The following is a 26498-nucleotide window of genomic DNA, read 5'->3' as shown; positions in this document are numbered from 1 at the left end:
GCTCGGATTGGCGACCCCCGCCCGGCGCGCCCCGGACCTTCCCCAGCCAGCTCCTACGTCCCGACCCCGGCCTCGTGCGCCCCCAACCTAGCCCCGTGACCCCCGCCCGGGGCGCCCCTGATCTGCACCAGCCACCTCCTACGTCCCGACCCCTGCCCGCCTCCTGCGGCCCTTGTCCCGCGACCCCCGCCCGGTGCGCCCCTGACCTGCCCCGCGACCCTCGCCCGGTGCGCCCCCCGAGCCGCACTCGCTGCCCCGAGCGCCTCGCTCAAGTCCCCGCACCCAGCCCGCCGGCGGCCTCCTGGGCCGCGCGCCCCACAGCCCTATGAGGATCCCGGGCCGAGACCGCCGTTCCGGATCGCGGCCGCATCTGGGTCCGGTTCCGGGGCAGCGGCTGCGGGCGGCGGCGTTGCCCTTTGCAGCGTGCGGTGGGCAGAGGCCGGCGGCGGGGATCGAGCGCCCCCTGGAGGCCGCCTCCGGCTCCGCCCCCCGCGCAGGCCCCGCCCCGGCCCGGCCCCCAGGGCGGCGCATGCGCGCGGCGCTCCGCGGGCGGCGAGAGCGAGGCCGGTCCGCATCCGCGCGCCTGGCGCCCCATTCATGCTGGGCAGCGGCGGCGGCCACGCAGCGGAGCCCGGGCGCGGCGGCCTCGGCCTGGGCGGCCTGCGCGGCTTCAGCGGCCCCGCGGCGGGGCAGGGGCGGGCGGCGGCGCGGGCGGCGAGCTGCGATGGCCGGCGGCGGGCGCGCCCCGGGGCAGCCTGTGAGTAGGGGCTCAACTTTCCCCGCGGCGGGGCGGGCGGGGGTCCGGCGGGGGTCCGGCGGGGGTCCAGGCTCCGGGCGGCCCCGGGCCGGCCTCCTCGGGGCTGCGGCCGAGCGGCGGGCGGGGGGCACGCGGGGGGGGGGGGGCTGCGGCGCGCGTGTCCGCGCCCCCGCGTGTCCGCGCCCCCGCATGTCCCTGCGGCTCCCGCTGGGTTCACGCGTGTCCGGGCGCGGCCGCGGCGCCGGCGTTGAGCCCGCGCGTCCCCGCCCGGCCGGGATGGGACCCTGCCCGCCGAGCTCGCGGGCCGCGCCGCCTCCTCCCAGCCAGGCGGGGAGAAAGTTCGCTGCAGCGCTGCCGGGAGGGCCCTTCGGCCGGCCCGGGTCGGCGGAGCGCGCTGGACGTCCGGCGCCGGCAGGCCCGCGGGGTCGGAGTGGTCGCAGGTCCGCCCAGGCCCGCAGGCCCGCGCGGGCTGGGAGGGGCGGTGCGCCAGCCGCGCGCCCGGCCTCCTCGCCGCCCCGCGCGGGGCCTCTCCAGGGTCAGTCGCTTCCCGTGGCCGCTCTGAGGGCTCCTGCGCGGCCCTGGGCCTGGTGGGCGGCGGGGCTGGCTGCAGCGGGGCGCGATCGGGCGGCCTCGGGGAAGGGATTGCGACTCCGCGGACCCACGGCCGTTCCGAGACCACAGGGACAGCCCAGGAAGGGGGCGAGAGGGGCTCCGGCGGCCGTCTAGGGCCCGGAGCTGCCCCTGGTTAATCTGTGGGGTGCTGGGGCCACGCCCCTTGAAAGAAAGAGGGGTGTGTGTTGGGGGACGGGGACCGAGCCTTCAGCTCCCGAGCCTGGAATCCGGCGGTGCGGCTCTCCGCGCTGCCCCACCTCTTTCCGAGCCGAGGCCGGTTCTCAGGGTCTTCGCGGGGTGGGCTGTGCCTCGCTCCTCGGGCCCTGGGGAGCTCGCCCAGGCAGAGTCCCTGGCGCCCTTCTGATTTGGGGTGTGCGGAGGAGACCAGGTGCTGCGCCAGGGGCGAACTGGGAAGCCCGTGATTTCTTTCTGGCCCGGCAGCAAGTCGGCCTGGGAGGGGGCCCGGGAGTCCCCAAGTGGGCATTTCAGGTAGACGAGACGGCGCTGCAGAGGCCTGGCCACCCCCGGTGTGGCTGAGGGTGTGTGCTCGGGGGTGGGGGGCCGATGAGAGCTGAGAACCAAGCCGACTGCCCTTTGCCGGCTCTGCCGTGGTTGGTGTGTTTTAAGCCCCTCCTCACGCCGAGGAACGTCTCCGGGTGTGAAATGGGGTCGGGAGGAGAGGATAACTCGGGGGAGCCGGGGAGCAGGCACTTTTCCTGAGGAGCAGGACTCGAGTGCCCGCGATCCCGGCCCTCTCGGACAGGCCTGGAGGGGAGCAGGCGGCTTGGGACCACCTCCGGGGGCCTGTGTGGGGGAGGTGGGGTGACGGGGCAGCTCTTGGCGCTGGTTGCTGACCGACAAGGCACCCCTGGGTAGGACGCTGTGTCTTCTCCGTCCCCCATGCCTCAAGCTGCCCGAGTCCCGCGAGGGTCCAGATGTGGCTGGGGAGTTGGCCAGTGGGGCGGGGGAGATCGGGGCCGTTCCTCTGGGAAGAAGCCTCTGAGGGCCTTTGTTTCTCAGGGCGCGGAGCGGCGGTGGCCGCGGGCCGGCAGAGAAGCGGGTGGCGCGCTCTCCACGCCCTGGCGGATGGCTGAGCCGGTCCTGTGCGGGCGTGGAGGCCGCTGGGCCGCTCCCTGCCTGCTTACCTCCCGTCGGCACGCCCAGCCCTGTGCCCCGGGCAGCTTCTCCCTCCCGGCCTGGCTCTGATTGGTGCTGCGAGCACCCTCACTGCCCTCTGCGCGGTCCAGCAGGTTCCACCCCGGCCTTCGCTCCTGCTGCTCTGCGACCGGGGTGCCCCTCCCCCGCCAGCGTCGGGCCTGGTCCTTAACCAGCAGGTGGAAGGGCCTCCCCGGACCCCAGCGCGGGCCCAGAGCTCGCATCTGTCCCGGCTCCTCTCCCCCGGCCGGCATGGCCCTACCCAGCAGCCACTCTGGAATGAATGCATTTTTTCCTGGGTAGAGCAGAGGCCCGTGGGAGTCCAGGTCTCCGTAGGAGTGTGCACAACTAGCTGGGTGACCTTGGGTCTGTCTGAGCCACAGCCCGTTCCTCGTGGGTAGGGGGAGTCCCCCAGCTGTCTTTAGTGGCCCTGTGAGGGGGTGGTCTCGACGCCCTCTTTTGCTGGCTGCAGCCTGACTGGTCCTCTGGGCAGCCCTGTTGGGGGAGGGGCAGCGGGCCCCCGGCCAGGCTGGAGTTTGGATGGCGCTTCTTCAGCTGGGTCCCTCCTGTTTAATATAAAAAGTAGGGCCCGTAATTGCATTAGAACGTGTGTAATTATCCGGAGGAGGGGAGAGCCCAGCCCCTGGTAATTGCAGGCCTGCTTTGAACTGATAAACGGTGAGTGATTCATGTTTTCTTTGGAGTTCGAAAGCACCCAGCCCAGGCCCTGCTGAGTCCTGAGGAGCCTGTTCTCCAGTACTGCTCTGCCCTGGGCTCCTGAGCTGGAGGCAGGGGCTGAGGACTCCTCTCCCTGCCGCCTGGGAGGTCCCTGGCGGCCATAGTTGTTGGGAATGTCTGGGCAGGGAGTGAGGGGGTAGCTGAGAGCCTGGAGGCAGGGTTCTGTGGCAGCACAGCCTGGTGCCCTTTCTGTGGGATGCTGGCCAGAGCTCCACCCCCCTTCTGGGGGCTCAGCATCCCGCCTCAGGCCCCCACCCGTCACCCGTGGAGTGCTGACCAGCGGCCCCCCTCACCCCCCCGCCGCCTCAGTTCTCGAGGCTCAGCATCCCCGAATGGAAGAGGGTGTGGGGAGTGAAGTTGGGTTGGGCGGCAGGGCCCAGTCACTCACTCACATGGGCAGGTCCTGGGCTGGCCTCTGGGGCTTAGGCAGCTCTCCTGCTGGTGGGGACAGTGTCTGGGGACAGCTCGGGCCTCCGACTACAAGGGTGACAGACAGCTGGAGAGCTCGCTGCTGCTGCCCTCAGCCCGCAAGTCCGGGGACAGCTGAGACGGGACCCTGACTGGGCACCCCGGCCTGCTCACTGTCACCCGGCAGACGAGCCTGCATAGACGGGGAGACCCTGGCCGGCGATCCGGTCAACCACGTGGCTGCGGGCCCCAGAGGCTACACGTAACCTGGAGTGTGGCTGCCAGCTGCCAGAGCTGTGGGGAGATGAGATTGTTTGTTTGCGAGGAGGCAGGGTCTGGGGGCTTCCCGCCTGGGGTAGGGACAGCCATTGGCTGGGGGGTGGGAGGTGCAAGCCACCCCGCTGCTGGGGAACTTCTCAGAGAAGGGGGCGGGGCCGGGCTCTTAGCGACCAGGGCTGGGGGCGGGGCGAGGGTAGGTGGGCAGGGCTGGGGGCGGGGCCGGGGACGGGGCCGGGGACGGGGCGTGGCTGCGAGGAGCCCCGCCTTCTTCAGGGACCACACGAGTGTTCCCTACTACCTGTGAGTACTGTCCAGCCCGCAAGGCGCTTGGGCAGAGAGGCGGTCACCACCGTGGGAGCTTGGAGCCGGGAGCCTTGCTCCCTGGGGGGCGTGGGCAAGCCCAGGTCTGTCGCCCACCTCCTGGTCCTGGGTCCCTATCTTCTCCTCCCGGCCGTGGCCGGGCAGCGGCGGAGCTCGAGCGGCCCGCGCTGATGGCCGGAGTGTGGGGCTCAGAATAGCTGCCCCCAGGGCTCCAGGCCGGGAGGGGCTCTCCCTTGCCCCTCTGGCGTCTCCTGGAGCGTCAGGCCGCCCCCCACGAGTGGGACATCCCGGCGGAGGATGGGCACTGGAGCTCAGTGACACGCAGGTGACACGCCCTGTCCCTCCTCCCCGCAGGGCTGAGGCTCCTATGATGCGTGGTGCCGAAGGACCCAAGCGCCTCTGCCTGAGGCCCCGGCCCGTCATGCTGCTGCCGCGCCTGAGCCCGCGGGCTCCACTGCTGCTGCTGCTGATCCTGCTGCTGCTGCTGCTGGGGGCCGCGCCCCGGGCAGGCGGGGGTCCGCAGCCCCCTTTCCGCACCTTCACTGCCAGCGACTGGGCGCTGACCCACCTGGTGGTCCACGAGCAGACAGGCGAGGTGTATGTGGGCGCCGTGAACCGCATCTACAAGCTGTCGGGGAACCTGACGCTGCTGCGGGCGCATGTGACGGGCCCGGTGGAGGACAACGAGAAGTGCTACCCCCCGCCCAGTGTGCAGTCCTGCCCGCACGGCCTGGGCAGCACCGACAACGTCAACAAGCTGCTGTTGCTGGACCAGCCCGCCAACCGCCTGCTGGCCTGCGGCAGTGCCTCACAAGGCATCTGCCAGTTCCTGCGCCTGGACGACCTCTTCAAGCTGGGCGAGCCACACCACCGCAAGGAGCACTACCTGTCGGGCGTGCGCGAGGCGGGCAGCATGGCCGGCGTGCTGATCGCCGGGCCGCCCGGCCAGGCGCAGGCCAAGCTCTTTGTGGGCACGCCCATCGACGGCAAGTCCGAGTACTTCCCCACGCTGTCCAGCCGCCGGCTCATGGCCAACGAGGAGGACGCCGAGATGTTTGGCTTCGTGTACCAGGACGAATTCGTGTCCTCGCAGCTCAAGATCCCCTCGGACACGCTGTCCAAGTTCCCGGCCTTCGACATCTACTACGTGTACAGCTTCCGCAGCGAGCACTTCGTGTACTACCTCACCCTGCAGCTGGACACGCAGCTGACCTCGCCCGACGCTGCCGGCGAGCACTTCTTCACGTCCAAGATCGTGCGGCTGTGCGTGGACGACCCCAAGTTCTACTCCTACGTTGAGTTCCCCGTCGGCTGCGAGCAGGCGGGCGTGGAGTACCGCCTGGTGCAGGACGCCTACCTGAGCCGGCCCGGCCGGGCCCTGGCCCACCAGCTGGGCCTGGCCGAGGACGAGGACGTGCTGTTCACCGTGTTCGCCCAGGGCCAGAAGAACCGCGTGAAGCCGCCGCGGGAGTCGGTCCTCTGCCTCTTCACGCTCAGGGCCATCAAGGAGAAGATCAAGGCGCGTATCCAGTCCTGCTACCGCGGTGAGGGCAAGCTCTCGCTGCCCTGGCTGCTCAACAAGGAGCTGGGCTGCATCAACTCGGTGAGCACCCCGCCCCGCCCGCCCGGAACACGGGACACGGCCGTCCCACCCCTTGAGAAAACAGGTGACGTGACTGTGTCCGTGTGCCCTCGTGCCCGTGGACAGAGCCCCCGCCCTCGTCCCGAGTGCTGTTCTGGTCTCTGGCTGGCCGGGCCTTGTCTCTGTTTCACAGATGAGGTCACTGAGAGGTGGGGTGATGTCCAGGGTACATGGCCAGTAAGGGGCGAGCTGGGGCCAGACCAGGGCCAGGTGGGCAGTGGGCACCGTCTCCTCTCAGGGTCCTATCTCGAGGCTCTGCTCTCTGCTGCCGTGGTGCCTGGCTGTGCATCTCACCTGGGTGGGCGGGAAATTGGGGAGCCGCTCAGTGCCCATTGGCTGGCTGCTGTCTGTCTTGTCTCTAGGCCCTGACGGGGCCAGCTGCTTTTTGAGGAGTGTATGTTGCCCTCCCCCAGAAAGGATGATCTTCCACGGGAGACCCCAGACTCGTAGGGGGTGAGGGCTTGTTTGGAGGACCTCCAGCGCCTCTGCTGCCCAGGGCTTGGGGTGGCCCCAGGAAGGGCCGGCCCGGGTTTTCCCGTCTGTCCAGGAAGCGTCGGGCCTCCTTGGTGCAGCTGGAGACTCCTGGCGGGCGCCTTGCTAAGTTCCCTGTGTGCTCTGTGTGTGCCCCCTTCTTGCCCCTCCCGTCCGCCCTGGTCCCTCCCACCTCAGCCCCCCAGCCAAGATCCTGGACCCCGCCCCAACCCTGCCCCCAACAAGCCTCCGCCGGGCCTGGAGCTGCCTGACCCCGTCCCCCTGCCCTGCCCTCCCCGCCCGGCTCCGGAACCTGCACTATCGATTGCTTCCTTCCCTTGCAGACGCCACCTCTCAGCTGGCCCCTCCCTCTGCCTATTAGGTGTCACCCCGCATCCTGTCCTGAGTGAGCCACCCCGCCCCTGGCACACACCTGTGTGCCCCCCGCCGCTCCCTGCGCCCCTGTGGTGAGGCGACAGGGCCTGGGCCTGGTGGGCATGAGAGGCACCCTCCGTCCCGGGCTCCTGCTGCTCAAGCAGCTCCCAGGGCCTCCGTCTCCCCACGACCAGCCGCAGCTGTGCCAGCCACCGTCTGCGCTGCACGGCCGCAGCGTCTCCCCGGGGACGGCCTGGACCTCACCCCCGCCGCCTCTTCAGCCCCTGCAGATTGACGACGACTTCTGCGGGCAGGACTTCAACCAGCCCCTGGGCGGCACGGTCACCATCGAGGGGACGCCCCTGTTCGTGGACAGAGACGACGGCCTGACCGCCGTGGCCGCCTACGACTACCAGGGCCGTACGGTGGTGTTCGTGGGCACGCGCAGCGGCCGCATCCGCAAGGTCAGCACGGGGTCATGGCCGGGGCTCCAGCGCCTGTTGCTCGTGTCCTGGTGGGGAGGGGCCCCCAGTCCCGGGGACCATCGTCTCCTCGTGCGCCCCGGGCGCTCCTGCGTCCAGCACGTGTCAAGGTCCTGGCTGGGCGTCGGGGCCTGGGGGCAGGTCAGGCCTGTGGCAGCTTAAGGCTGACAGGGCCCTTCGGCCTGCAGGCCTGCCCACCCACAGAGGTGACCTCCAGGAGACCGCGGGGGGCGGGGGTGGGGCTGGCCGGGTGGCCCTCTCCCCGCCGGGATCGGGTGTCGCCGAGGCAGCACTCTGCCCAGAGACACAGAACCAAGGGCAGGGTGAGGCTGGCAGCCCGCCCGCCCCTGGCTGCCGTGAGCCTGTTGGGGTGCCCTAGCGAGGGGGCAGCTCCCCGGCCCCTCCACGGGCTCAGCTTGGGGGTGTGCAGGGCGGGGGCGGGGGCCGGGCGGGGGTGGGCATCCTGGGGTGGCAGCAGCCCCAGGGTCAGCACTGGCTGGCTGGGTAGGGACCCGCCCAGGGAGGCCTGGCTGCCGTGGATGCAGCTCCTGGGGGCTGGAGGGTGGGGGTGCCTGGAGCCCTGAGGGTCAGTGCAGGGGTGGGGCTGGCGGATGAAATAACAGCTGGCGGAGGCTGCCTGCTGACCCAGCGCGGCCTGCGGGTGCCGGGTGGGGGCTGGGCCCTGACTGCTTGCTCAGCCCTGGTGCCCAGGCCTAAGGGGCGGGCAGGTCCCTGGTCCCTGCCACGTGCGGTCCACGGGCTCTGCGGCCTCTGGGCAGGACCCTCCCTCAGCACCGGCTTTTCCACCCATGGACGGAGCCATGGGCCTTGGGCCCTGGGGGCTGTGCCGAGGGCACCCCCTGGTGGGTGCTGCGGGGTCCTGCCCGTGGCAGTGTGGAGTTGGTGCGGGGGTGGCAGGCCCACCCCATGACCCCCTGTCCTGGCCCTACCTGGGGTGGCAGGGCCTCCAGCAGGGTTCTGCCTGCAGCCCCAGGGCTGGGGGGCAGCGGAGAGGGCCCACAGACCCCATGGGGGTTCCCTGGGGAGCCGTTTTTGCCCCTGCCGCGGGGGCCCACCCAGGGTGGGGCTGTGGGCGGAGCAGCAGGGACTCATTCCTGCAGGACCCTCGAGCCCGTCGCCTGGCAGAAGGCTAGCATCTGGGGCTGGGGGGCCCCTCCTGGTGGCCGGTGAGCCACCAGGGAGGTGATAGTTGAGGCCCCCGGCCGGCCCCCAGCCCTGCCTTCCGGGTCCGGTTGCCTGCTGCGGCCCTGCTGGCCTCGTGTTCCTCGCGGGGCGGATGGTGGCCTTCCTGGGGGTGTAGGGTCCAACCGCACCCGGGGCTGTGAGTTGGGCTGGTCGAGGGGGTCTATCGTGGAGGCATGACCCCTGCACACCCCGTGTGGACCAGCACGCACCTTCGGGGGGCCTCTCTCTCGGCCTCCCCGTCCCCCCCGGGGCTGGGGCTGCCTGGGCATGGGGAAGGGGCTTCTTGTCCCCATGCTGGGCCTGGCCCTCTGTCCCTGCGCCCGCCGGCTCCTTGACCTGCAATTCCCACCTGAGGCCTCCAGCCTTGACCTCCTCGAAGGGCTCTGCTCCCGGCCGCCCGCCTCTCGCTGACCTGGCCTTCGGCAGCACATTCCTAATTCCCGCCCCTGCCCGGCCCCTCCCGCGTCGTCCCAGCCCGGCCTGGGGGTGGAGGTGGCTGTGGTCCAGGGCCTGGCGGCCAGCGGTGCCCGCCCCCCTCCACCCCCCGCAGGCTCCCAGCTCTCTCCCCCGGGCCTGGGAGGGCCGGGCCTGGGGTTCAGTGCAGGCCTGGCCCCCCGTCCTGTCTCCCCACCTTCCCAGAGTCCAGGCCTGGGGCCCCTCCCCGCCTCTGTGCGGCCTGCTGCGCTGAGACGGACCCGCCCCGTCCTCCCCACAGCTGGTCCTTCCTGGGGTTTAAACAGCGACCCGGGGAGCTCTGGGGACGCGGCTGGCTGTGGGCCACCTCCAAATGGTGTTGTGTAAAATTGCAGCCGATTAACTGAAGAGCTGCCAACCGGAGCTGCCACGGGCTGGCTGGGGTGCCCCCAGGTCCCTGCCCTCCCTGTGCCCCGCCTGCACCTGCCCCCCACCCGTCCCCTCCTGCTCATCTCCAGGCCCACCGGGAGTCCTCGAGTTGGCCCGGGTACCAGAGGGAGGTGGGGGGCCTCCGGCCCTGGACTCCTGCCAGGGGTGCCTCCCACCCTCCCCAGCTGCAGTGTGGGCCTGGGGGTGGGGGGGCACCTGTCCTCCCGGGGCTGTGGGGCCAGGGCCAGGCAGCGACGTGGCCGAGCCCTGCTGCGGGGGTCCTGCAGGGTGGAGGGGCCACCGCTACATCCCCAGGCAGCCCTGGCCACTGCCCCGCACCCCAGGGAGCACCCACCGTGGGCTGCTGGGACGGGAACGCCCCTTCCTCTCCAGGGGCCTCGTCTCCAGAAGCTGCTCTTGGAAAGGCGGTGACGCCTGCTCCCCGCCTCAGGATTCTGAACCTGGGAGACCCTGAAAGCTGGGTGGCTGTCGGGGGACCCTGCCTCCAGGGTGGTCCAGCAGCCCCTTCTTGGGGTCCCAGTGCAGGCCTCACAGCCTCGTGCTGACCGTCTGTGAGCATCTGTGGGGCCCGTGCTCCTCACAGCCAGGCCTGTGCACGATGGGGTGCGGGAGGTGTTCCGGGGGCGGGAACAGGGGGCTCACAGGTCAGAGGGGCCCTTGCCGTGCGGGAGGGGTTGGGCCTGTCCTGTGCGCGGTGGACAGATATCTGGGCACCCTGTGGTGGGCAGTGGGGGCCACAGAGGTCTGGTCTGGGGTTCCCAGTGTTTCTGGAAAGTAGGGTCACCGCATCAGCTGCTGTTGCAAGGTGGGGTTGGTGCGGGGCTTGCGGCAAGGACATCTGGCCAGATGGTCACCGCTACCTGCCCTGGCATCCCTGGCCATGGCCCCGGCCTGTGAGAGAGGCCCAACGACTTCTGCAGCCCCCGTGCCAGCTCTGTGCGGCCTCCACAGCCATGGGTGGACCCTGCGGGCAGCCGTCCCCTCCTCCCTGGCAGGGGTCGGCCTCGGGGCCCCCCCCTCCAAGCACCACCCCCCATCAGGGGCTGTGAAGTTCTCACTTCTCAGTGCGGTGAGTGGGTCGTCTGCAGTCAGGTGAGGAGACCGAGGGTCAGGGAGGACCACTGCTTGTGTCGGTCGGTCTGTGTGCTGAGAACCGAGGACAGGAAACGTGAGACTCCTGGGACCCCCGCTCCCCCGCACCAGGTGTGTCTGGCCCAGTTACAGCCATCAGGCCTGCTGCAAGTCGTGTTTTAATTACCTAATTACCACCAAGAGGAAATCGCTAATTGCTTTTTCAGTATCAAATTCCTTCTGGCCTTCCTGAGAACGACTCGGGAAGGGGCCTAGAACCAGCCCCCAGCCAGAGCAGGGGGTGCCAAGGTGGCCCAAGAAGGATGGGAAGGGTCCAGGAGCAGGCCTGTGGGGGCCTCAGGCCTGACCAGCAGGGAGGTGGGGAGCAGGGGCCGCTGTCCCCTGGGGGCAGGGAGCAGGCTGGGCTCCTGCGTCGACAGGAGGCGCCCGTGCGGTCTCGGCCCTGTGGCCCACTGCCCCATCCTCTGCCTGGAGACCAGGAGGGGCCAGCCAGGGCGCCCCCGCTTCACAGCAAGGAGTCGGGCTGTGTCTTGGGTTGGGCGGGACAGGGCCCTTTCCCCTCCTGAGAGGGCCAAGCCGGGCAGCCCCCTGCCTCCGGGCGGCGAGGGCGCGTGCCGGCCTTGGCAAGCAGCCTGCATGGCCCAGACGTCCTCCCCGGGGCCCCCGCCCGCCCTTGGCCCGGAGAATGGACCCTTTGTTGGCTCTGGGCTGGACGGACAGCTGACCTGGCCGGGCCGTCAGCTGCCTGCCCGCAGCCGCTGGCCAGGGCCTCACGGCGAGGGGTGTGGGGGCAGCCGGCTGGAGCGGCCCCGGGGCCGGGGTCCCTGTGCAGGACCTGCGTGTCCTGTGCCCTGGGCTCCGGGGTCCTGTTGGCCAGGAGGTTGGGATGGGGCCAGCCCGTGTGGCTGTCTTCCCCGAGCTCCTGCAGGCCCGCTGCCCCGGCTGGTGGCCCTCGGGTGACAGCTGGAGGCAGGGGTGTGTGTGTCCTGCTGTCCTGCCAGCCAGCTGGCCCTGTGCCCGCCCCGCATGCCCCTTCTCCCTGGAATGCTCCCCTGGCGGCTGGCCACCCCCCCTCCCCTGCTTTGCCCCAGGTGCAACCGGCGATCCCGGCTCCTGGCTTCTCGGGCAGGTCTGGGGACACAGGGTTCCCCTTCTGTGGGCTCCAGGGCCCGGCAGCCCTAAAATCAGCCCTGCTGGCTCACGGGGGCCCCAGGACTGGCCAGAAGCCCCGACTGGCACCCGTGGGCTGGGCCCCTGCTGAGCCTGGCCAGGGGGCTGCCCGGCATGCAGCGTGGGGGCACCTGCCTCCCCGACCCGCCCCGAGCGCTCTGTGCCCTCCAGAAATGGGGCAGCCTCGCATGTGTAAGGGCCAGGGGCTGCCCTGTGCCGGCAGGTGGGTGGCGGACGGCGCCTGACGGGTGGACAGCTGGACAGGCACGCTCCGGCCGCAGCTGTTGGCAGCCACCTGTTGGAGTCGGTCAGCCCGCGGCTGCGGGCCTGGGGGCGGCGGCGTTCCGGACCCTGGCTGGCTGTGGCCCCACCCCCGCCCCAGCGTGCACCCCCCACGCGGGCCTTCCCTGCAGCGTATCCCTCATCCCCCCAGGGTGGGAGCCCCCAGGCCGCACCCACAGCCCGGCCGGTGCTCACTGCTCTGAGAGGGAAGGGTCAGGGCGTCTGCAGGGAGAGCCCGGGGCCCAACACTGGCCCAGTTCAGCACCCTCCCGAGCGGCCCCTGCCCAGGTCCGGGGTGTGGTCAGTCAGGCCAGGGCCGGGCAGGCCTCCCCAGGGTCCCGGGGTGGGCGGTGCACCTGCAAGGGCCCTTTGCAGCCCTGGTGCCCTGCCCTGCCCTCCGACCGGCCGTTCCCCACTGCCTGGCCGCATTCCAGCCTGGACCTGCTGGCCTGGTTGGCTGGCTCTGGGGCCTGCATCCCCGGGCGCCGTCTGTTGGGCCACTTAGTCCCTGAGTGGCTATGGGGTGGGGGACGGGGGACGCTGAAGGCGTTGGAGGGACGCTGAGGGGACCCGGGGGGGACGCTGAGGGGGTTGAGGGGGGGCGCTGAGGGGCCCCGGGGGGGGCACTGAGGGGGTCGAGGGGGGACGCTGACGGGGCGGGGGGGACGCTGAGGGGGTCGAGGGGGGTGCTGAGGGGGCCCGGGGGGGACGCTGAGGGGGTCGAGGGGGGGCGCTGAGGGGGCCCGGGGGGGACGCTGAGGGGGCCCACGGGGGGTCGCTGACGGGGCGGGGGGGACGCTGAGGGGGTCGAGGGGGGGACGCCAAAGGGGTGGAGGGGACACTGAGGCAGAGCCCGCACGATCAGGGCACGTCTAGGCCGGGCTGGGGCATGGACCGGACTCCTGGCCTCCTCGGCCTGGGGCTGCCCGTGGGGTCCCCTCCAGGCCCAGCCTGGGGGATGGAGGCTGGGCTGCTGTGCCCCCCCCCCCCGGCTCCCCGAGGCTGTTTGGGCAGCTCTAGGCCCAGTCCGGCCCCCCCACCCCCCAATAGCCCAGCTGGACTCGCCTCTTCCGGGTCTGGTTTGACTTAAGCCCGCCCGCCTGGCGGGGCAGCAGCTGAGCGGATGTGGGGGGGCCGCGGGCCCTCAGGAATGCGGCCTCCCCTCCCCCTGCCCCATGGCCTCCGCCCGGGACACCCGCCCCCGTGGGAGCTGGCCTGAGCCAGGGGCGTCTGCCTGCCAGTCAGGCCGGCCCCACCGCGTCCTGCAAGTGAGGGGCAAGGAGCAGGGCTGCTGGGCCGCAGTGGAGGTGGGCCGGGGGCCCCACGCGGCCTGGGAGGAGCCCCTAGCCCAGAGCCAGCCCTGCAGGCTGGACTGAGCCGGCAGGACACTGCCCCATGGGTCCCCTCTCTGGAAAGCCCTTTGGGTCTCGCTGTTAATTAAATACATTTGTTTGGTGAAAGCAGCTAAAAATACTTGCAGTGTCTCGAGCGGCAGGGAAGAGCTGGCTGATTAGCGCCCAGCTTGTTCGGGGCTTAGGATACTTTCAGCGCCGGTGCCATGCCTGCCCCCCTGCCTTCTAGCCGGGATGCCCCGCCTTGGAGCAGCCCCTCAGTCTCCCTCCCAAGGCAGGGGGGCCCTCTATCTGCACCGGACATCCCATGTGTCTCCTCCCCTCTGCACAAATAGCCCTTCCCCCGGGACACCCGGCCTGGCCCACTGCCCCCGCCTGGGCTGTGGCCGTGCAGCTCGAGACCGGGGGTGGGACGGGTGCTGGGCGGTGGTCGTCCTGTCCCTGGGGGACCCCTACACCGAGGCTGCGGTCTGCGTTGCTTGACGAGGTTGGTCCAGGTGCAGTGGTCCTGGCAGGTTTCCCCGGGAGGGGCTGGGGCAGGAAGACCCCCCTGACACAACACACAGCGTGGGTCTCGTTCCCACAGATCCTGGTGGACCTCTCGAACCCCAGCGGCCGGCCGGCGCTGGCCTACGAGAGCGTGGTGGCCCAGGAGGGCAGCCCCATCCTGCGTGACCTGGTGCTCAGCCCTGACCGCCGTTACCTGTACGCCATGACAGAGAAGCAGGTGGGCGCCCCGGGAGCTGGGGGGGCTCACCAGCCCACCAGACCCCCTCCCTGACCGACTGGGCACCCCTGGAGACAAACGCCCAATGAATGCCAGCCGGACCCCCTCCCTGACCGACTGGGCACCCCTGGGGATGAACCCCTGACGAGTGCCTCCAGGCCGGGGGCTGGCGTTGGAGGGGGAGCGTCCGGGGTCCCTGGCTCCTGGCTCTGGCCTGGCCAGCTCCTCCAGGCCACGCGCTGTGCTGCCCTCTGCCCAGCCTGCTGGCCCCTGGCAGCGGGAGCAGCAGATGAGGCCAGGCCTCTGTCCCTCCTGGCAGCTGCCTCCTCCTTGCCCCCCCGGCCCTGGCCCCCGCCGTCACTCCGCCTTGGGAGCGGCCGAGGTCGGGGTGAGCAGGCCTACCCACCTCCTGGCTGAGGACTGGGGCCCGTGGCTCCCTCGGGAATGTCAGGGCGCAGCAGGGCAGGAGGGACCGGCTGACGCCTGGGATGGACAGAGCTGTCTCCTGGGCCTGCTACTGTCTGCTGAGAGCCAGGTCTGCGTGGCCTGACTCGGGCAGGACTGGGGTGACCCTTGAGTGGACGAGGCACAAAGGAGGGCCTGAGACGGGGGCTCCCGGTGTCCGGGGGGGCGAGCCTGACATCAAGGGTCCTCCGCCAGGTGACACGGGTGCCCGTGGAGAGCTGCGTGCAGTACACATCGTGTGAGCTGTGCCTGGGGTCCCGAGACCCCCACTGCGGCTGGTGTGTCCTGCACAGCATGTGAGTCTGGCCCGGGCAGCTCGCGGAGAGTCTGGAGGCGCCGGCCTAGTGCTAGCTCCCCTGGGTCCGGTGGGGGGCGGTGGGCATCCCGTGAGCTGCTGAGTGTCAGAGGCCCAACACCCCTGGGTCAGGACAGGGTATGGGGTATCCTGGGGCCCCTCTGGCCTCCTGCCTGAGCCCAGCCCACACCCACGCCTGCAGCTGCTCCCGCCAGGATGCCTGCGAGCGGGCCACGGAGCCCCAGCGCTTCGCCGCGGACCTGCTGCAGTGCGTGCAGCTCAGCGTGCAGCCTCGCAACGTGTCCGTGACTACATCTCAGGTTCCCGTGAGTGCAGCCGCCTTCGGTGGGGCGGGGCGGAACCTGGGTGGGCGGGGCCTGGGGCCGGGGCGGGGCCCGGGGCGGGATGGGGGGGGCCCCCCTGGGGTGCTCACCCTGTCCCGCGCTCCACCCCCCAGCTCGTGCTGCAGGCCTGGAACGTGCCCGACCTCTCGGCCGGCATCAACTGCTCCTTCGAGGACTTCACCGAGTCCGAGGGCGTTCTGGAGGACGGCCGGATCCACTGCCGCACCCCCTCCGCCCGGGAGGTGGCGCCCATCACGCGGGGCCAGGGTGAGGCCGCGAGGCCCTCCAGCCGGGGCCGGGGGCCGCGGTCAGCGCAAGGTGGCGGGGGAAAGACTGCAGCCAGTCCCCGCCCACTGGGGTGGGCGCTGGGCCCCTGGTGGAGGGGAGGGTCCCCGGCAAGGCCCTCCCTGGCTCCCGGCGCCCGGCGTGGGGCCCTGGTGACCCGGCCTGCGCTGCTTGTGCAGGAGACCAGCGGGTGGTCAAGCTCTACTTGAAGTCCAAGGAGACGGGCAAGAAGTTCGCGTCCGTGGACTTCGTCTTCTACAACTGCAGTGTGCACCAGTCGTGAGTGCCCCGCCCCCCGCGCGGCTTCTCAGGCCTGAGGCCCGGCGCCCAGGAGGCCGCGGGGGTGTGATGCAGTGATTCACCCCGTGTGCGCAGTGGGCACCAGATCGCTGCTGCTTTGTGTGGGCAGGAGACGGCCGGCCAGGGGTGGGCACTCAGGACCTGCCGCCTGGGGGCAGAAGGATCTGGTCTCCCCGGGTTGGGGGGCCGCTGGGGCATGGCTGGCAGGCCATGGGTGCTCTCCTGGGGCTTCAGCGGAAGGGTGGGAGGTGCTGAGGGCCTGGCTGTGTGTCCCCCTGGGTCCAGGCACGAGGGGCAGGGTGCCCAGCCTGGGCAGGGTCAGCCTTGAGCCGAGGCCCCGGGTTTTCAGTTGTGTCTTTGCGGGTCTGACACCCACCTGGCGGCTCACGGGCGCCCACCAGGGGCCTCGGTGTTGCTCCCCCGCCGGGGTCCAGCTTCCCCGTGCTGGGCAGGCTGGGATCTTTGGGGTGGGGGCTGTGTTCCAGAGGCTGGGAGGGGGCGAGGTGCTGTGTGGAGGCCGGGCCGTGGGCTTCCTGGAGTTGTAGGTGAGGGTGCAGGGCGGGGCTCCGTGGCCCGGCCAGGCCCCGCCCGGCCAGCCTTGTTCCAGTCAGGGAGCCAGCTTCCACTGGGGCTGTCCCGCCTATGCTTAAATCTTAGTTTATTAGGAAGAGGTGGGATTTAAGACATGCTGCTCAGGACGTCCCTGGTGGTTCGGTGGTTAGCACTCCACACTCTTAATGCAGGGGCCTGGGCTCGGCCCCTCGTCGGGGAGCTAGACTCCGCATGCTGCCACAGAAAGACCCTGCGTGGTGAGGCTGACACCCTGTGCAGCTGGGTGACGGGTACTTAAGAGAAGCCTCTAGTAGTCGCTCCGTCGTGTCCGACTCTTTGTGACCCTGTGGACTGTAGCCCACCAGACCCCTCTGTCCATGGGATTCTCCAGGCAAAAGTACTGGAGTGGGCTGCCATGCCTTCCTCCAGGGCATCTTCCCGACCTAAGGATCACACCTGGGTCTCCTACGTTGCGGGCAGATTCTTTATCATCTAACCCACCAAGGAAGCCCTAAAACTATATATTAAAACAAACAAAAAAATTACACAAGAATGTGCTTCTCAGCTGCACTAAATGCGTTTTCAGTGTTGACGGTCGAGTGGCCTGGTGCCAGCTTCAGAGGGCTCTGTCCTTGAGAGGGTCTGTCGGGCAACGCCGGTGTGGATGGTCAGGCCGTGGGGGGAGTGGGGTGGGGAGCCCCGGCAGGCAGTGACCAGCTCTGGGCAGTGAGGGGCAGCCCGTGCGGAGGCCCCAAGGCGCAGCCCGGGCTGGGTGGGTGCCGCAGGCCCTGCCTCACCGCCCGTGTCTCCCGCAGCTGCCTGTCCTGCGTCAGCGGCTCCTTCCCCTGCCACTGGTGCAAGTACCGCCACGTGTGCACGCACAGCGCCGCCGACTGTTCCTTCCTGGAGGGCCGCGTCAACGTGTCCGAGGTACGGGGCCGCGTCCACGGGTCTGAGGTACGGGGCCGCGTCACCGTGCCCGAGGTGCGGGGCCGCCGCGACGCGTCCTAGGTATGGGGCTGCAGTGACGTGTCTGAGGTACAGGGCCGCGGTCGGGGCTGGAGGCAGAGAGCAGCTGCACGCGGGGTGCCGGCCAGAAGGGCTGTCCCGGCCTGGGACTGTCGCTGGCAGCATTGGCTGGTGGTCACCGCTTGGGGGCTGCACGCCAAAAGCATGTCCAGGCACAGTGTGGGCAGAGGCTGTCTGTCCAGTGTGCCGGGTGGCAGGGGGAGTTCAGTGTGGACGGGGGCTGGGCCGAGGTGCAGGTGTCTGCTGGTCTCCAGAGCCGCCGTGAGGCCGCATGGTCCTTGCCAGTCACTGGGGGTGATAGCTCCGGGGCCGGGCAGAGCCCTGACTTTGTTCTGGGTGGTGGGGCTGGACTTGCCCGGGGAGGAGGATGAGCCGGCGTGGACCGCTCACAGAACCTGCCCTGCCTGCCCCCGCCCACCCCCCGCCTTGTGGGCCTTCGCTTTTCCACCTCCCAGTAAGGACGCACGTCCAGGACAAGCTGGCAGTGGGTGGAACGAGCCGAGAGCAGGCGGGCACCCGTGGGAGCGGGCGAGTGGATGCCCCAGGTGTGCAGCCTGCCTGGGGGCCGCCGGTGGGCTGAGCCAGCTGGTGGTGGCCGCAGAATGGATGTGTGAGGTGGGGGCCTGGTCCTCACAGGCCGGCCCTGATCACACTGCCTGTCTGAGCTGTTCCGCAGAGGGTGCCCCCCGGGGGTCCTCCAGCGGGGCGTCTGTCTGGCCTCGGCCATGCCGGTGTAGACCCTGCTCGGGCCGGCTGGGGGGAGGGGCCTTCGGGGTCAAGGGGCCTGTCAGAGGCGGGCTGACTTCAGACACGCCCCCTCCCAGCTGGTCCCAGGTCACGTGGGGCTGTCCCTAAGGAGCGTCAGGCTGGCTTCCAGGGCGACCCCCTCCCCTCAGCACGCGCTCAGCCATGCGGGCCTGGGTCCCAGCCCCCCAGCGCCTTCCTGCCTGTGGTGGCGGCTCAGGGTCTTGCGCTTCCACATCTGCTCAGTTGCCTTCAAGGGGGCCACCAGCGCATGGTGGGGAGGGGGCGGCCTGGGGGGTCTCATGTGGAGCCCCTGATGGAGGGCCGCCCTGCTGTGGGAGCAGCCCACGCCCAGGCCCCGGACTGTCTGCCCCCGTCCAGCCTCTGCAGCAGTGGGGTGTGGGGGGGTTCCACACCAGGGCCGCGGGCCCCTCACTGCCCACACCAGGGCCGCGCCCCGCTGAGACCTGTGACCACAGTGCCCCAACAGCAGGCTGGAGGGCCGTCGTCTGGACGCTCCCTTGGTCTGTGTGAGCGGACGGGCAGCAGCAATCGTGGCCCCTCGTTCGCGTGTGGACCCGGATGGGGCTGGGGAGGGCTTGTGTCCACACCGCTCGCCTGCCCCCAGCCTGGCCTCAGCCTCTCAAGGGGCTTGCGCCAGGCCCGAGCCGACCCCTCTCTGGGGCCAGGGTCCTGAGATGCCAAGGCCACAGCGAGGCTCTGGCCTGATTGGTGGGGAGGGTCTGTGCAGCAACACTTGGCTCCTGGCCGCAGAGGGGGCGAGGTGGGGACGGTGGGAGCAGGGCCGTGGGGCTGCTGACGGGGGCTGGGCACTGCTGGCCGCTGTGGGCACATGCCTGCTGGCCACTGCTGTGGGGCTGCGGCCTGAGCTCCACACACTCTGCAGGCCAGTACCCACGTGCCAGCCAGTGCCTGCGTGCTAGCCAGTGCCCCCGTGCCAGTCAGTCAGTGCCCGCTGGCCAGTCAGTGCCCATGTGCCAGCCTGTGCCCATCAGTGCCCGCATGCTGGCCAGTGCCCATGTGCAGGTGGCCCCCGGGGCACCTGCAGACCCAGCCAGGGGTCAGCCTGCCAGGCTTGCCCTGCTCCCTCGGTGCCCCACAGGGGCCCCGGGAACCTCTGCGGAGCCAGCCCTGCCACCTCGGGAGCTGCCTGTGGGGCGTGGGGATGGCAGCCTGCTTCCAGCGTCTCTGTTTAAAGCTCCTTCTGCGGGGCTCCTGCGGGCCGACTCCGGCTCCTCCACTGCCGCTGCAGCGCCGCTGCAAGCAAGCCGGGCTGTTGCATCAGTCCTTGTTGCTGAGACGCTGGCCCTGGGGGCCAGGCTGTTTTTCTGCCCGCTCTGACTATTTTTACCTACTCCCTGGGCCCCCGGCCGAGAGCTCGTGCCTGCTTCTGCCTCAGGGGCCTGTCAGCTGCTCCCAGATGGGGCTGCTCTGGTGGGGGTCCCAGGGGCGGGCCTGCCCCGGTCACAGTGTGCTGCCCGTTACCCGGGCCTGGCTGGCTGGCCCTGGCGCCTCTGGCGTGCCTGTGTGTGGGGTGGGCATTCGATGCTAGACCGGGCCCCATGCAGCCACCCTACGCCTCCAGCCCAGACTCAGCTGCAGCCTTGTACCCCCAGGACTGCCCACAGATCCTGCCCTCCACCCAGATCTACGTGCCCGTGGGCGTGGTGAAGCCCATCGCCCTGACCGCCCGGAACCTGCCGCAGCCGCAGTCGGGCCAGCGAGGGTACGAGTGCCTGTTCCACCTCCCGGGGGGCCCAGCCCGCGTCGGCGCCGTGCGCTTCAACAGCTCCAGCCTGCAGTGCCAGAACTCCTCGGTGAGTCTGCTCAGCACCAGAGCGCCTGCTGGGACCCTGTGCTGTGGGTTTCTGCTTTAGCAAGAGGGCCCTGTGCAGGGGGCGCCCCGGTCCCCCCCTCAGGCCTCGCCAGCCCCAGCTGGGAGGCCCCGGATGAGCAGGCCGCAGGGGCCACTCCCAGAGCTGCCCTGATGCTTGGAGGGAGCCTGTCCATCTCAGACGTGGGTGAGGGGCCTGGGTGGGCTCAGGGCACAAGGGGTGTCCCTGGGGGCCGAGGTCAGGGAGACAGCACCAGCTCCTTTGAGGTGTCCTGTGTCGGGATGTGGCCGCCATGCGTGGTGGCCGGTGTGGGCAGCCACCCTTGGAGCCTCACGCCTGACAGGGTGCCCTCCCAAAGGCTTCTGATCACATCCCATGAGTTTAGTGATGGTGGTGTCCACAGAGCTAGAACCTCGTGGTGGGAGAGGGGAGAGGGCTGACTTGGCGGTCCTGAGGCAGCAGGCCTCGGTCTCCCCATCTGTTCAGGAGGGCAGTGGGCCTCCTGGCACGGGTCAAGGCCCTGAGTGGTGGGTGGGTGCCTCTGGGTCGTCTGCTAGGCCCCCAGCACCCAGGGGAGGGGCACGAGGTCAGAAGTCAGGCTCTATCTATCCCTCTTGGCTCTGTCCTGGCCAGGTGGGCCGGGGCCCAGGGGTCAGCACAGCCTCAGGGCAGGTTGGCCCTCGGCTGGTGCCCAGGGTCCCCTGCCTGCCTGCCTGGCCAGTCCCCTTTCCTGCCTGCCCCCTTAGCTCCTGTGGGCCCCGCCCTCTGCCTGTCTCTCACTGGCTCCCCTTCCTCCCTGTGCCTCCCCAAGGCCGCTGTCTCTCTTCTCCCCACCTCCCCCTACCCCGCCAGGCCCACATTTGTCTTCCCTGCAGCCCCGTGTGAAGGGAAAAGAAAGCATCGGGGAGTTTGATAGGATCCAATTACATTCCTGCAGATAAAATGATGATGAATTGCCCTGGGACGGAGCGCAAGTCTTCAGCTGAGAAAGTGGGGCACAGCTGGGCTCCCCAGGAGGGCTGTGTCCCTGAGCCCAGCCCAGCCTGGGGGCGGCTGGGGGGCAGCCCTCACAGGGGACACTCGTCACGCTCAGGGCAGTCTGGCGGGGGCTTGTTGCTCCCGCCTGGAGATGAGGAAGTGCCCAGGGGGTGCAGGAGTCCTGGCGTCCTGGCGGGGGTCACCCTGGAGGCTGTGGTCCTGTGACTGCTGGAGGCTGGGGGCAGCAGCTGCCTGTGTGCAGAGAAGCAGCTGGATGGGGGCAGACGCTTGGGCCCTCGGCTAACTTGGGCGGGGCTGTGGCGGGGAGGGATGCTGGGAGGGGTGGGGGGATGTCAGGCGTCAGGGTGCAGGTTGGCCCCCAGACCCTGCCCTGCCGGGCCTGCCACCAGTGGCTGGTGCCAGAGGTGGCCACGAGGGACACACAGGCCTGGCCGCACGGCCTGAGCCTCTTCCCACCACTGCAGTACTCCTACGAGGGCAACGACGTCAGTGACCTGCCTGTGAACCTGTCCGTGGTGTGGAACGGCCACTTCGTCATCGACAACCCGCAGAATATCAAGGGTGAGCCGCGTGGGGGGCGGCCCGGGGGGCGGGCCCGCGGGCGGCCGCTGACCCCCGTCCTCCTTGCAGCCCACCTGTACAAGTGTCCTGCCCTGCGGGAGAGCTGCGGCCTCTGCCTCAAGGCCGACCCTCGCTTCGAGTGCGGCTGGTGCGTGGCGGAGCGCCGCTGCTCCCTGCGTCCCCACTGCCCCGCAGACTCGCCCGCCGAATGGATGCACGCCCGCCACGGCAGCAGCCGCTGCGCGGACCCCAAGATTCTCAAGGTAGGCGCGCCCCCAGGCCTGTGGCACGGGGTGGGGTGCGGGGGCTCTGACACCTGGCCATCGCCCCAGCTGTCCCCTCTTCCCACAGCTGTCCCCTGAGACGGGCCCGCGGCAGGGCGGCACACGGCTCACCATCACGGGAGAGAACCTGGGGCTGCGCTTCGAGGACGTGCGGCTGGGCGTGCGCGTGGGCAAGGTGCTGTGCAGCCCGGTGGAGAGCGAGTACATCAGCGCAGAGCAGTGAGTGGGGCGGGGCCTGCGGGGCGGGGCCAGAGTGGGTGTGGCCCACGGGGGCGGAGCCTGCGGGGTGGGGGCGTGCCCGTGGGCAAGGGGTGGAGAGCGAGTACATCAGCGCAGAGCAGTGAGTGGGGGCGGGGCCTGCATGGGTGGGCCGGACCTGTGTGGGCGGGGCCAGATGGTGGGTGGGGCAGAGTGGGCGGGGCCTGTGGGGGGCAGGGGCAAGGTGCTGTGCAGACCAGTGGGTAGCGAGTATGTTAGCGCCTAGCAGTGAGTGGGACGGGGCCTGTGGGACAGGGCCGGTGATTGGGCGGGGCTGGCGCTGCAGCCGCTGAGGCCCCCGCGTGCCCACAGGATTGTCTGTGAGATCGGGGACGCCAGCACCGTGCGGGCCCACGACGCCCTGGTGGAAGTGTGTGTGCGGGACTGCTCCCCTCGCTACCGCGCCCTGTCACCCAAGCGCTTCACCTTTGTGGTAAGCCCGCCCCCCTGCCCTGCGGCCTCTCCTCGCACGCCCCGGGGGACGAGGCCCCCCCCCCCCAACAACTCGCCCACGGAGGCGGCCCGGGGTTCAGGCGACCTCGAGTGACGGACCCCGCCCCGCGCCGCCCATCTCCAGGGCCTGACTCGGACCCCGTTGCACATGGGGCCCTGCCTGTGGGCGCCGTCCCAGACCTAGTGCACAGACCTGGGCTTCCCGGAGCCCCAGCCCGTCCCTTCTCTTCCAGACGCCAACCTTCTACCGCGTGAGCCCTGCCCGCGGGCCCCTTTCGGGGGGCACCTGGATTGGCATCGAGGGCAGCCACCTGAACGCGGGCAGCGATGTGGCCGTGTCAGTCGGCGGCCGGCCCTGCTCCTTCTCCTGGTATGTGGGGACCCCAGGCTCGCCCCGCCTGTTCCCAGTGGTGGTTGGTTCAGGTGGCTGGGCGCCCCCTCCGTTGCCTGGGAAACAAGGGGGACTGTGGCGAGCCTGGCTGGGGTAATCACTATGGAAACCTAGAGAGGAGAAGGTTACCATGGAGACAGGCTCCCTCCAGAGCAGATGGGCGGGGCCTGGCCTGAGGGGCAGACGCCCGAGCCCTGCCCTCAGTTGATGCCCCCACAGCTCCGCCGTTTAGAGAAATTCTTGAGAGAGAGAAAGGGAACCTTAACAAAAGCCGGGAGACTTGAAGTGGATAATTTTAGATTAGGGATGATAATGGAGCGAGCCTTTAAATATTTTCCTGCGGTAATTACCCGTTATCAGACTAATTATTGGTGTTTGCAGCCTGCCGCGTGCGGGCCTGGCGGCTGTGGTGTAGGCACGGAGGGGACAGGCAGGTGCAGGCGGTGACCGGGTTGGCTGCCCCGTAGGGTGACCCAGCACCCCCACCTCAGCAGCCCGTTCCACCAGCTCATGGCCCGGTCTTGGGATTAGCCTGTTTTCAGATCAGAAAGGATGGGGGTGGGGGAGTGAGTGCATCGTGTGAGTCCTTCCAGGAAACAGGAGCCCTGAGTGTGGGGCTCTGACCCTGAGCGTGGGGCTCTGGCCCTGAGCGTGGAGTCTGGCCCCTCTGGACACACATTGAAACTGTGAGATGTGTCCAGCCAGCCATCCCCGGGCGATCGATAGGGCTGCCACGGGGCTGCCTTGAGGCCCAGTGAGCCCCTTCCTGCCCAGCAGGTCTGCTCCTGGTACCTGTGGGCCTGGCTCTGCGGATCGAGACACAGCCAGGCTCATCAGCTGACACCACAGAGGAGGCAGATGCGGGGGTGGGGGTGTCCCCTGGAGAGGGAGCTTGGATCCCAGGCCCGCCTCTCAGCTGGGGATGTACCCCACAGGGGCACAGACAGCACGTGGCCCCTCTCAGGGGCTGATGGGGGAGGTGATCCCCACAGTCCTCAGCTGCCTGGAGGCAGGGCCCGCAGCGGCCTGTGTCACGGGGAGGCAGGTGAGGCCGGAGCGGGACGTGGCCAGTGACGTGCCCGCAGCCTGTGGTGGTGGAGCCTGGATGCTCAGGCGGGTGGGAGGTGCCTCACTGCCCCCACCCTGCCGCCCCTCCAGGAGAAATTCCCGGGAGATCCGGTGTCTGACGCCTCCGGGGCAAAGCCCAGGCAGCGTCCCCATAGTTGTCAACATCAACCGCGCTCAGCTCACCAACCCCGAGGTCAAGTACAACTACACCGAGGACCCCACCGTCCTGAAGATCGACCCTGAGTGGAGCATCAGCAGGTCGGGCTCCCCTGGGGGCCTCCCCCCTGCTCTGAGCCCCGCAGCCCTCGATCTGCCCACCCTGAGCCCTGTGACCCCAGTCCTGAGCCACCAGAGGCCAGCGCCTGGCTCGGGGCCCCTGCCGCTGGCCCTCGGCTCAGCCCTCACAGGGTCCCGCCGCCCAGCGCGGTCCTGAGAGGCTTTAACCCTCGACCGTCTCTTGGGGGGCTGGGTGGGGTGTCTGTGCCTCCCATTTGTGCTGGGCCCTGGGCAGAGGGGCCCAGGATGTCCCACCTGTGACTCCCACCACCCTCATCTTTTAGTGGAGGGACCCTCCTCACAGTCACAGGCACCAACCTGGCCACTGTCCGTGAACCGCGCATCCGAGCCAAGTACGGCGGCGTTGAGAGGGAAAACGTGAGTCCCTGCTGGGCCCTGGCCCCCACGCCTGCCATCGAGGCCACGCTTGGGGGTCCTGGGGAGGGTGGGTGTGTCGCTGGTGGCTCCTGGCCCCTGGTGGAGCAGCCAGCCCAGCGTCCCTGCCCCGCGTCCCCAGAGCTGCCTGGTGTACAACGACACCACCATGGTGTGCCGGGCCCCGTCGGTGGACAACGGCGTGCGCAGCCCACCCGAGCTCGGGGAGCGGCCGGACGAGCTGGGCTTCGTCATGGACGACGTGCGCGCTCTGCTGGTGCTCAATACCTCGTCTTTCCTCTACTACCCGGACCCCGTGCTGGAGCCGCTCAGCCCCACCGGCCTGCTGGAGCTGAAACCCAGCTCGCCGCTCATCCTCAAGGTGGGCCGCGCGGGGCCGGCGGGGGGGCGGGGGCTGATTGGCGGCGGCTGCGGCCGGCTCACCCCATCCTGCCCGCAGGGCCGCAACCTGCTGCCGCCGGCGCCCGGCAACTCTCGCCTCAACTACACGGTGCTCATCGGCTCGACGCCGTGCGCCCTCACCGTGTCCGAGACGCAGCTGCTCTGCGAGTCGCCCAACCTCACCGGGCAGCACAAGGTCACGGTGAGTCCACACCCCCGCACCCCGCGCAGGGCCGCCCACCCCGGAGGGAGCCCCCTGGCGCCTGCGCGCCCCACCCCGCCAAGCTCGCGGGGGCCCTGAGCCGTGGGCGGCTTGTGCCCCCAGGTCCGGGCCGGCGGCTTCGAGTTCTCGCCAGGGGTGCTGCAGATGTACTCAGAGAGCCTGCTGACACTGCCCGCCATCGTGGGCATCGGCGGGGGCGGCGGCCTCCTGCTGCTGGTCATCGTGGCCGTGCTCATTGCCTACAAGCGCAAGTCGCGGGACGCCGACCGCACCCTGAAGCGCCTGCAGCTGCAGATGGACAACCTGGAGTCTCGCGTGGCCCTGGAGTGCAAGGAAGGTGGGCGGGGCGGGGGCGGGGCTGGGGGCGGGCTCAGCGGGCAGGCTCGGGGGCGGGGCTGGGGGCGGGGCTGGCCGAGGCTCCGAGCTGGGCCGCGCTGCCCACCAAGTCCACGCCGTCTCCTACGCTCCCGTGGGCCTTGCTGTGCTGAGCTCAGTCCAGGGAGCCAGGGGGCTCCGACTGGGGCCTTTGTGGGGTGCTCCCTCAAGCAGACCCTGCCGGAAGCCCCTGTTTGTGTCCCAGCCTGGCTGGAGGCCGCTGGGTGGACACACGGTGTCCCAGTCTCCCTTGCGTGTGAACGGACACGCGTCCGGGTGTGGAGATGCCGCACCTGCTGCTGAGGGCGGGGTGGCGCCGTTTCCTCGGGTGTGGTGGGTGGTCAGTGATCCACGAGCCCGTGTGTGGTGTTCCATCCGGCGGCCGGGGGTGGCCCTGGGGCGGGGGACCTCTCTGTGAGCACAGCCTTCGGCCTGGCCCCTCTATTCTGAGTCACCAGTGGGGCGGGAGTCTGTCCTGCCTTGGAGGGTGAGTGGGGAAAGCCCGCTCAGGCTGCGGCCTCGTACCCTGTACCGGGGTCCGCTGTCTGCAGCCCAGCAGGCCTCACGTCCCCAGAACCCGAATTCTGTGACTCCTCCCCTGTGCGGTGACAGGACGACCCCAGAGGGCAGGCTTGGTGTCCCCACACCTGGTCACGTGCCCCCTGCCCCCAAGAATCCCCAACCGGAAGGTGGACCCCGGGGGCGGGGGCCCGGCCTGAGAGTGGGAGGGGCTCTGCAGGCCGGAAGTCTGAGAAGTGGCCTGGGAGTGGGGGCTCGGGGGGAGGGCCAAGGTCGTCCCCAGGGTGCCCGTGCCTCCAGGGGAAACCAGTGGCTCGTCCCCATGGAGCAGAGACTGCTCCTCCAGAGCTGAATGCTGAGGGCGCGACTGTTGTGGGACCAGTGGGTGGGCGTGAGGGGTGGGTGCCTGGGCCGGGGCCGCAGGGATCCTGGTGGGTTCAGCGCCTGTGTGCGCGTGTGGGCTCCGGGCAGCAGCCTAGACCTGTGCTGGCCGCCATCCGGCCGGCTGGCT

General features: G+C 70.1%; 1 protein-coding gene across 1 annotated transcript in view; it reads left to right on the top strand.

Annotated features, from left to right (window-relative positions):
- Positions 1-4691: 4691 nt before the first annotated feature.
- The window catches only part of PLXNA1 (plexin A1), a 32809-nt gene continuing 11002 nt past the window's right edge, over positions 4692-26498 (top strand). The window contains exons 1-19 of the mRNA XM_068981682.1: positions 4692-5873; positions 7040-7222; positions 13793-13933; positions 14594-14694; positions 14896-15019; positions 15151-15304; positions 15502-15601; positions 16990-17104; positions 19585-19785; positions 21267-21363; positions 21433-21626; positions 21715-21866; positions 22218-22338; positions 22592-22728; positions 23908-24075; positions 24378-24471; positions 24611-24850; positions 24929-25072; positions 25196-25430. Coding sequence (XP_068837783.1) covers positions 4692-5873; positions 7040-7222; positions 13793-13933; positions 14594-14694; positions 14896-15019; positions 15151-15304; positions 15502-15601; positions 16990-17104; positions 19585-19785; positions 21267-21363; positions 21433-21626; positions 21715-21866; positions 22218-22338; positions 22592-22728; positions 23908-24075; positions 24378-24471; positions 24611-24850; positions 24929-25072; positions 25196-25430 — 3883 coding nt within the window. The remainder of the gene's footprint in view (positions 5874-7039; positions 7223-13792; positions 13934-14593; positions 14695-14895; positions 15020-15150; positions 15305-15501; positions 15602-16989; positions 17105-19584; positions 19786-21266; positions 21364-21432; positions 21627-21714; positions 21867-22217; positions 22339-22591; positions 22729-23907; positions 24076-24377; positions 24472-24610; positions 24851-24928; positions 25073-25195; positions 25431-26498) is intronic.

This window comes from Capricornis sumatraensis, chromosome 10, assembly GCF_032405125.1.
Source record: "Capricornis sumatraensis isolate serow.1 chromosome 10, serow.2, whole genome shotgun sequence".
NCBI lineage: Eukaryota > Metazoa > Chordata > Mammalia > Artiodactyla > Bovidae > Capricornis > Capricornis sumatraensis.
The sequence above is the reverse complement of the archived record's forward strand: the minus strand, read 5'-3'. Positions and strand labels throughout refer to the sequence as shown.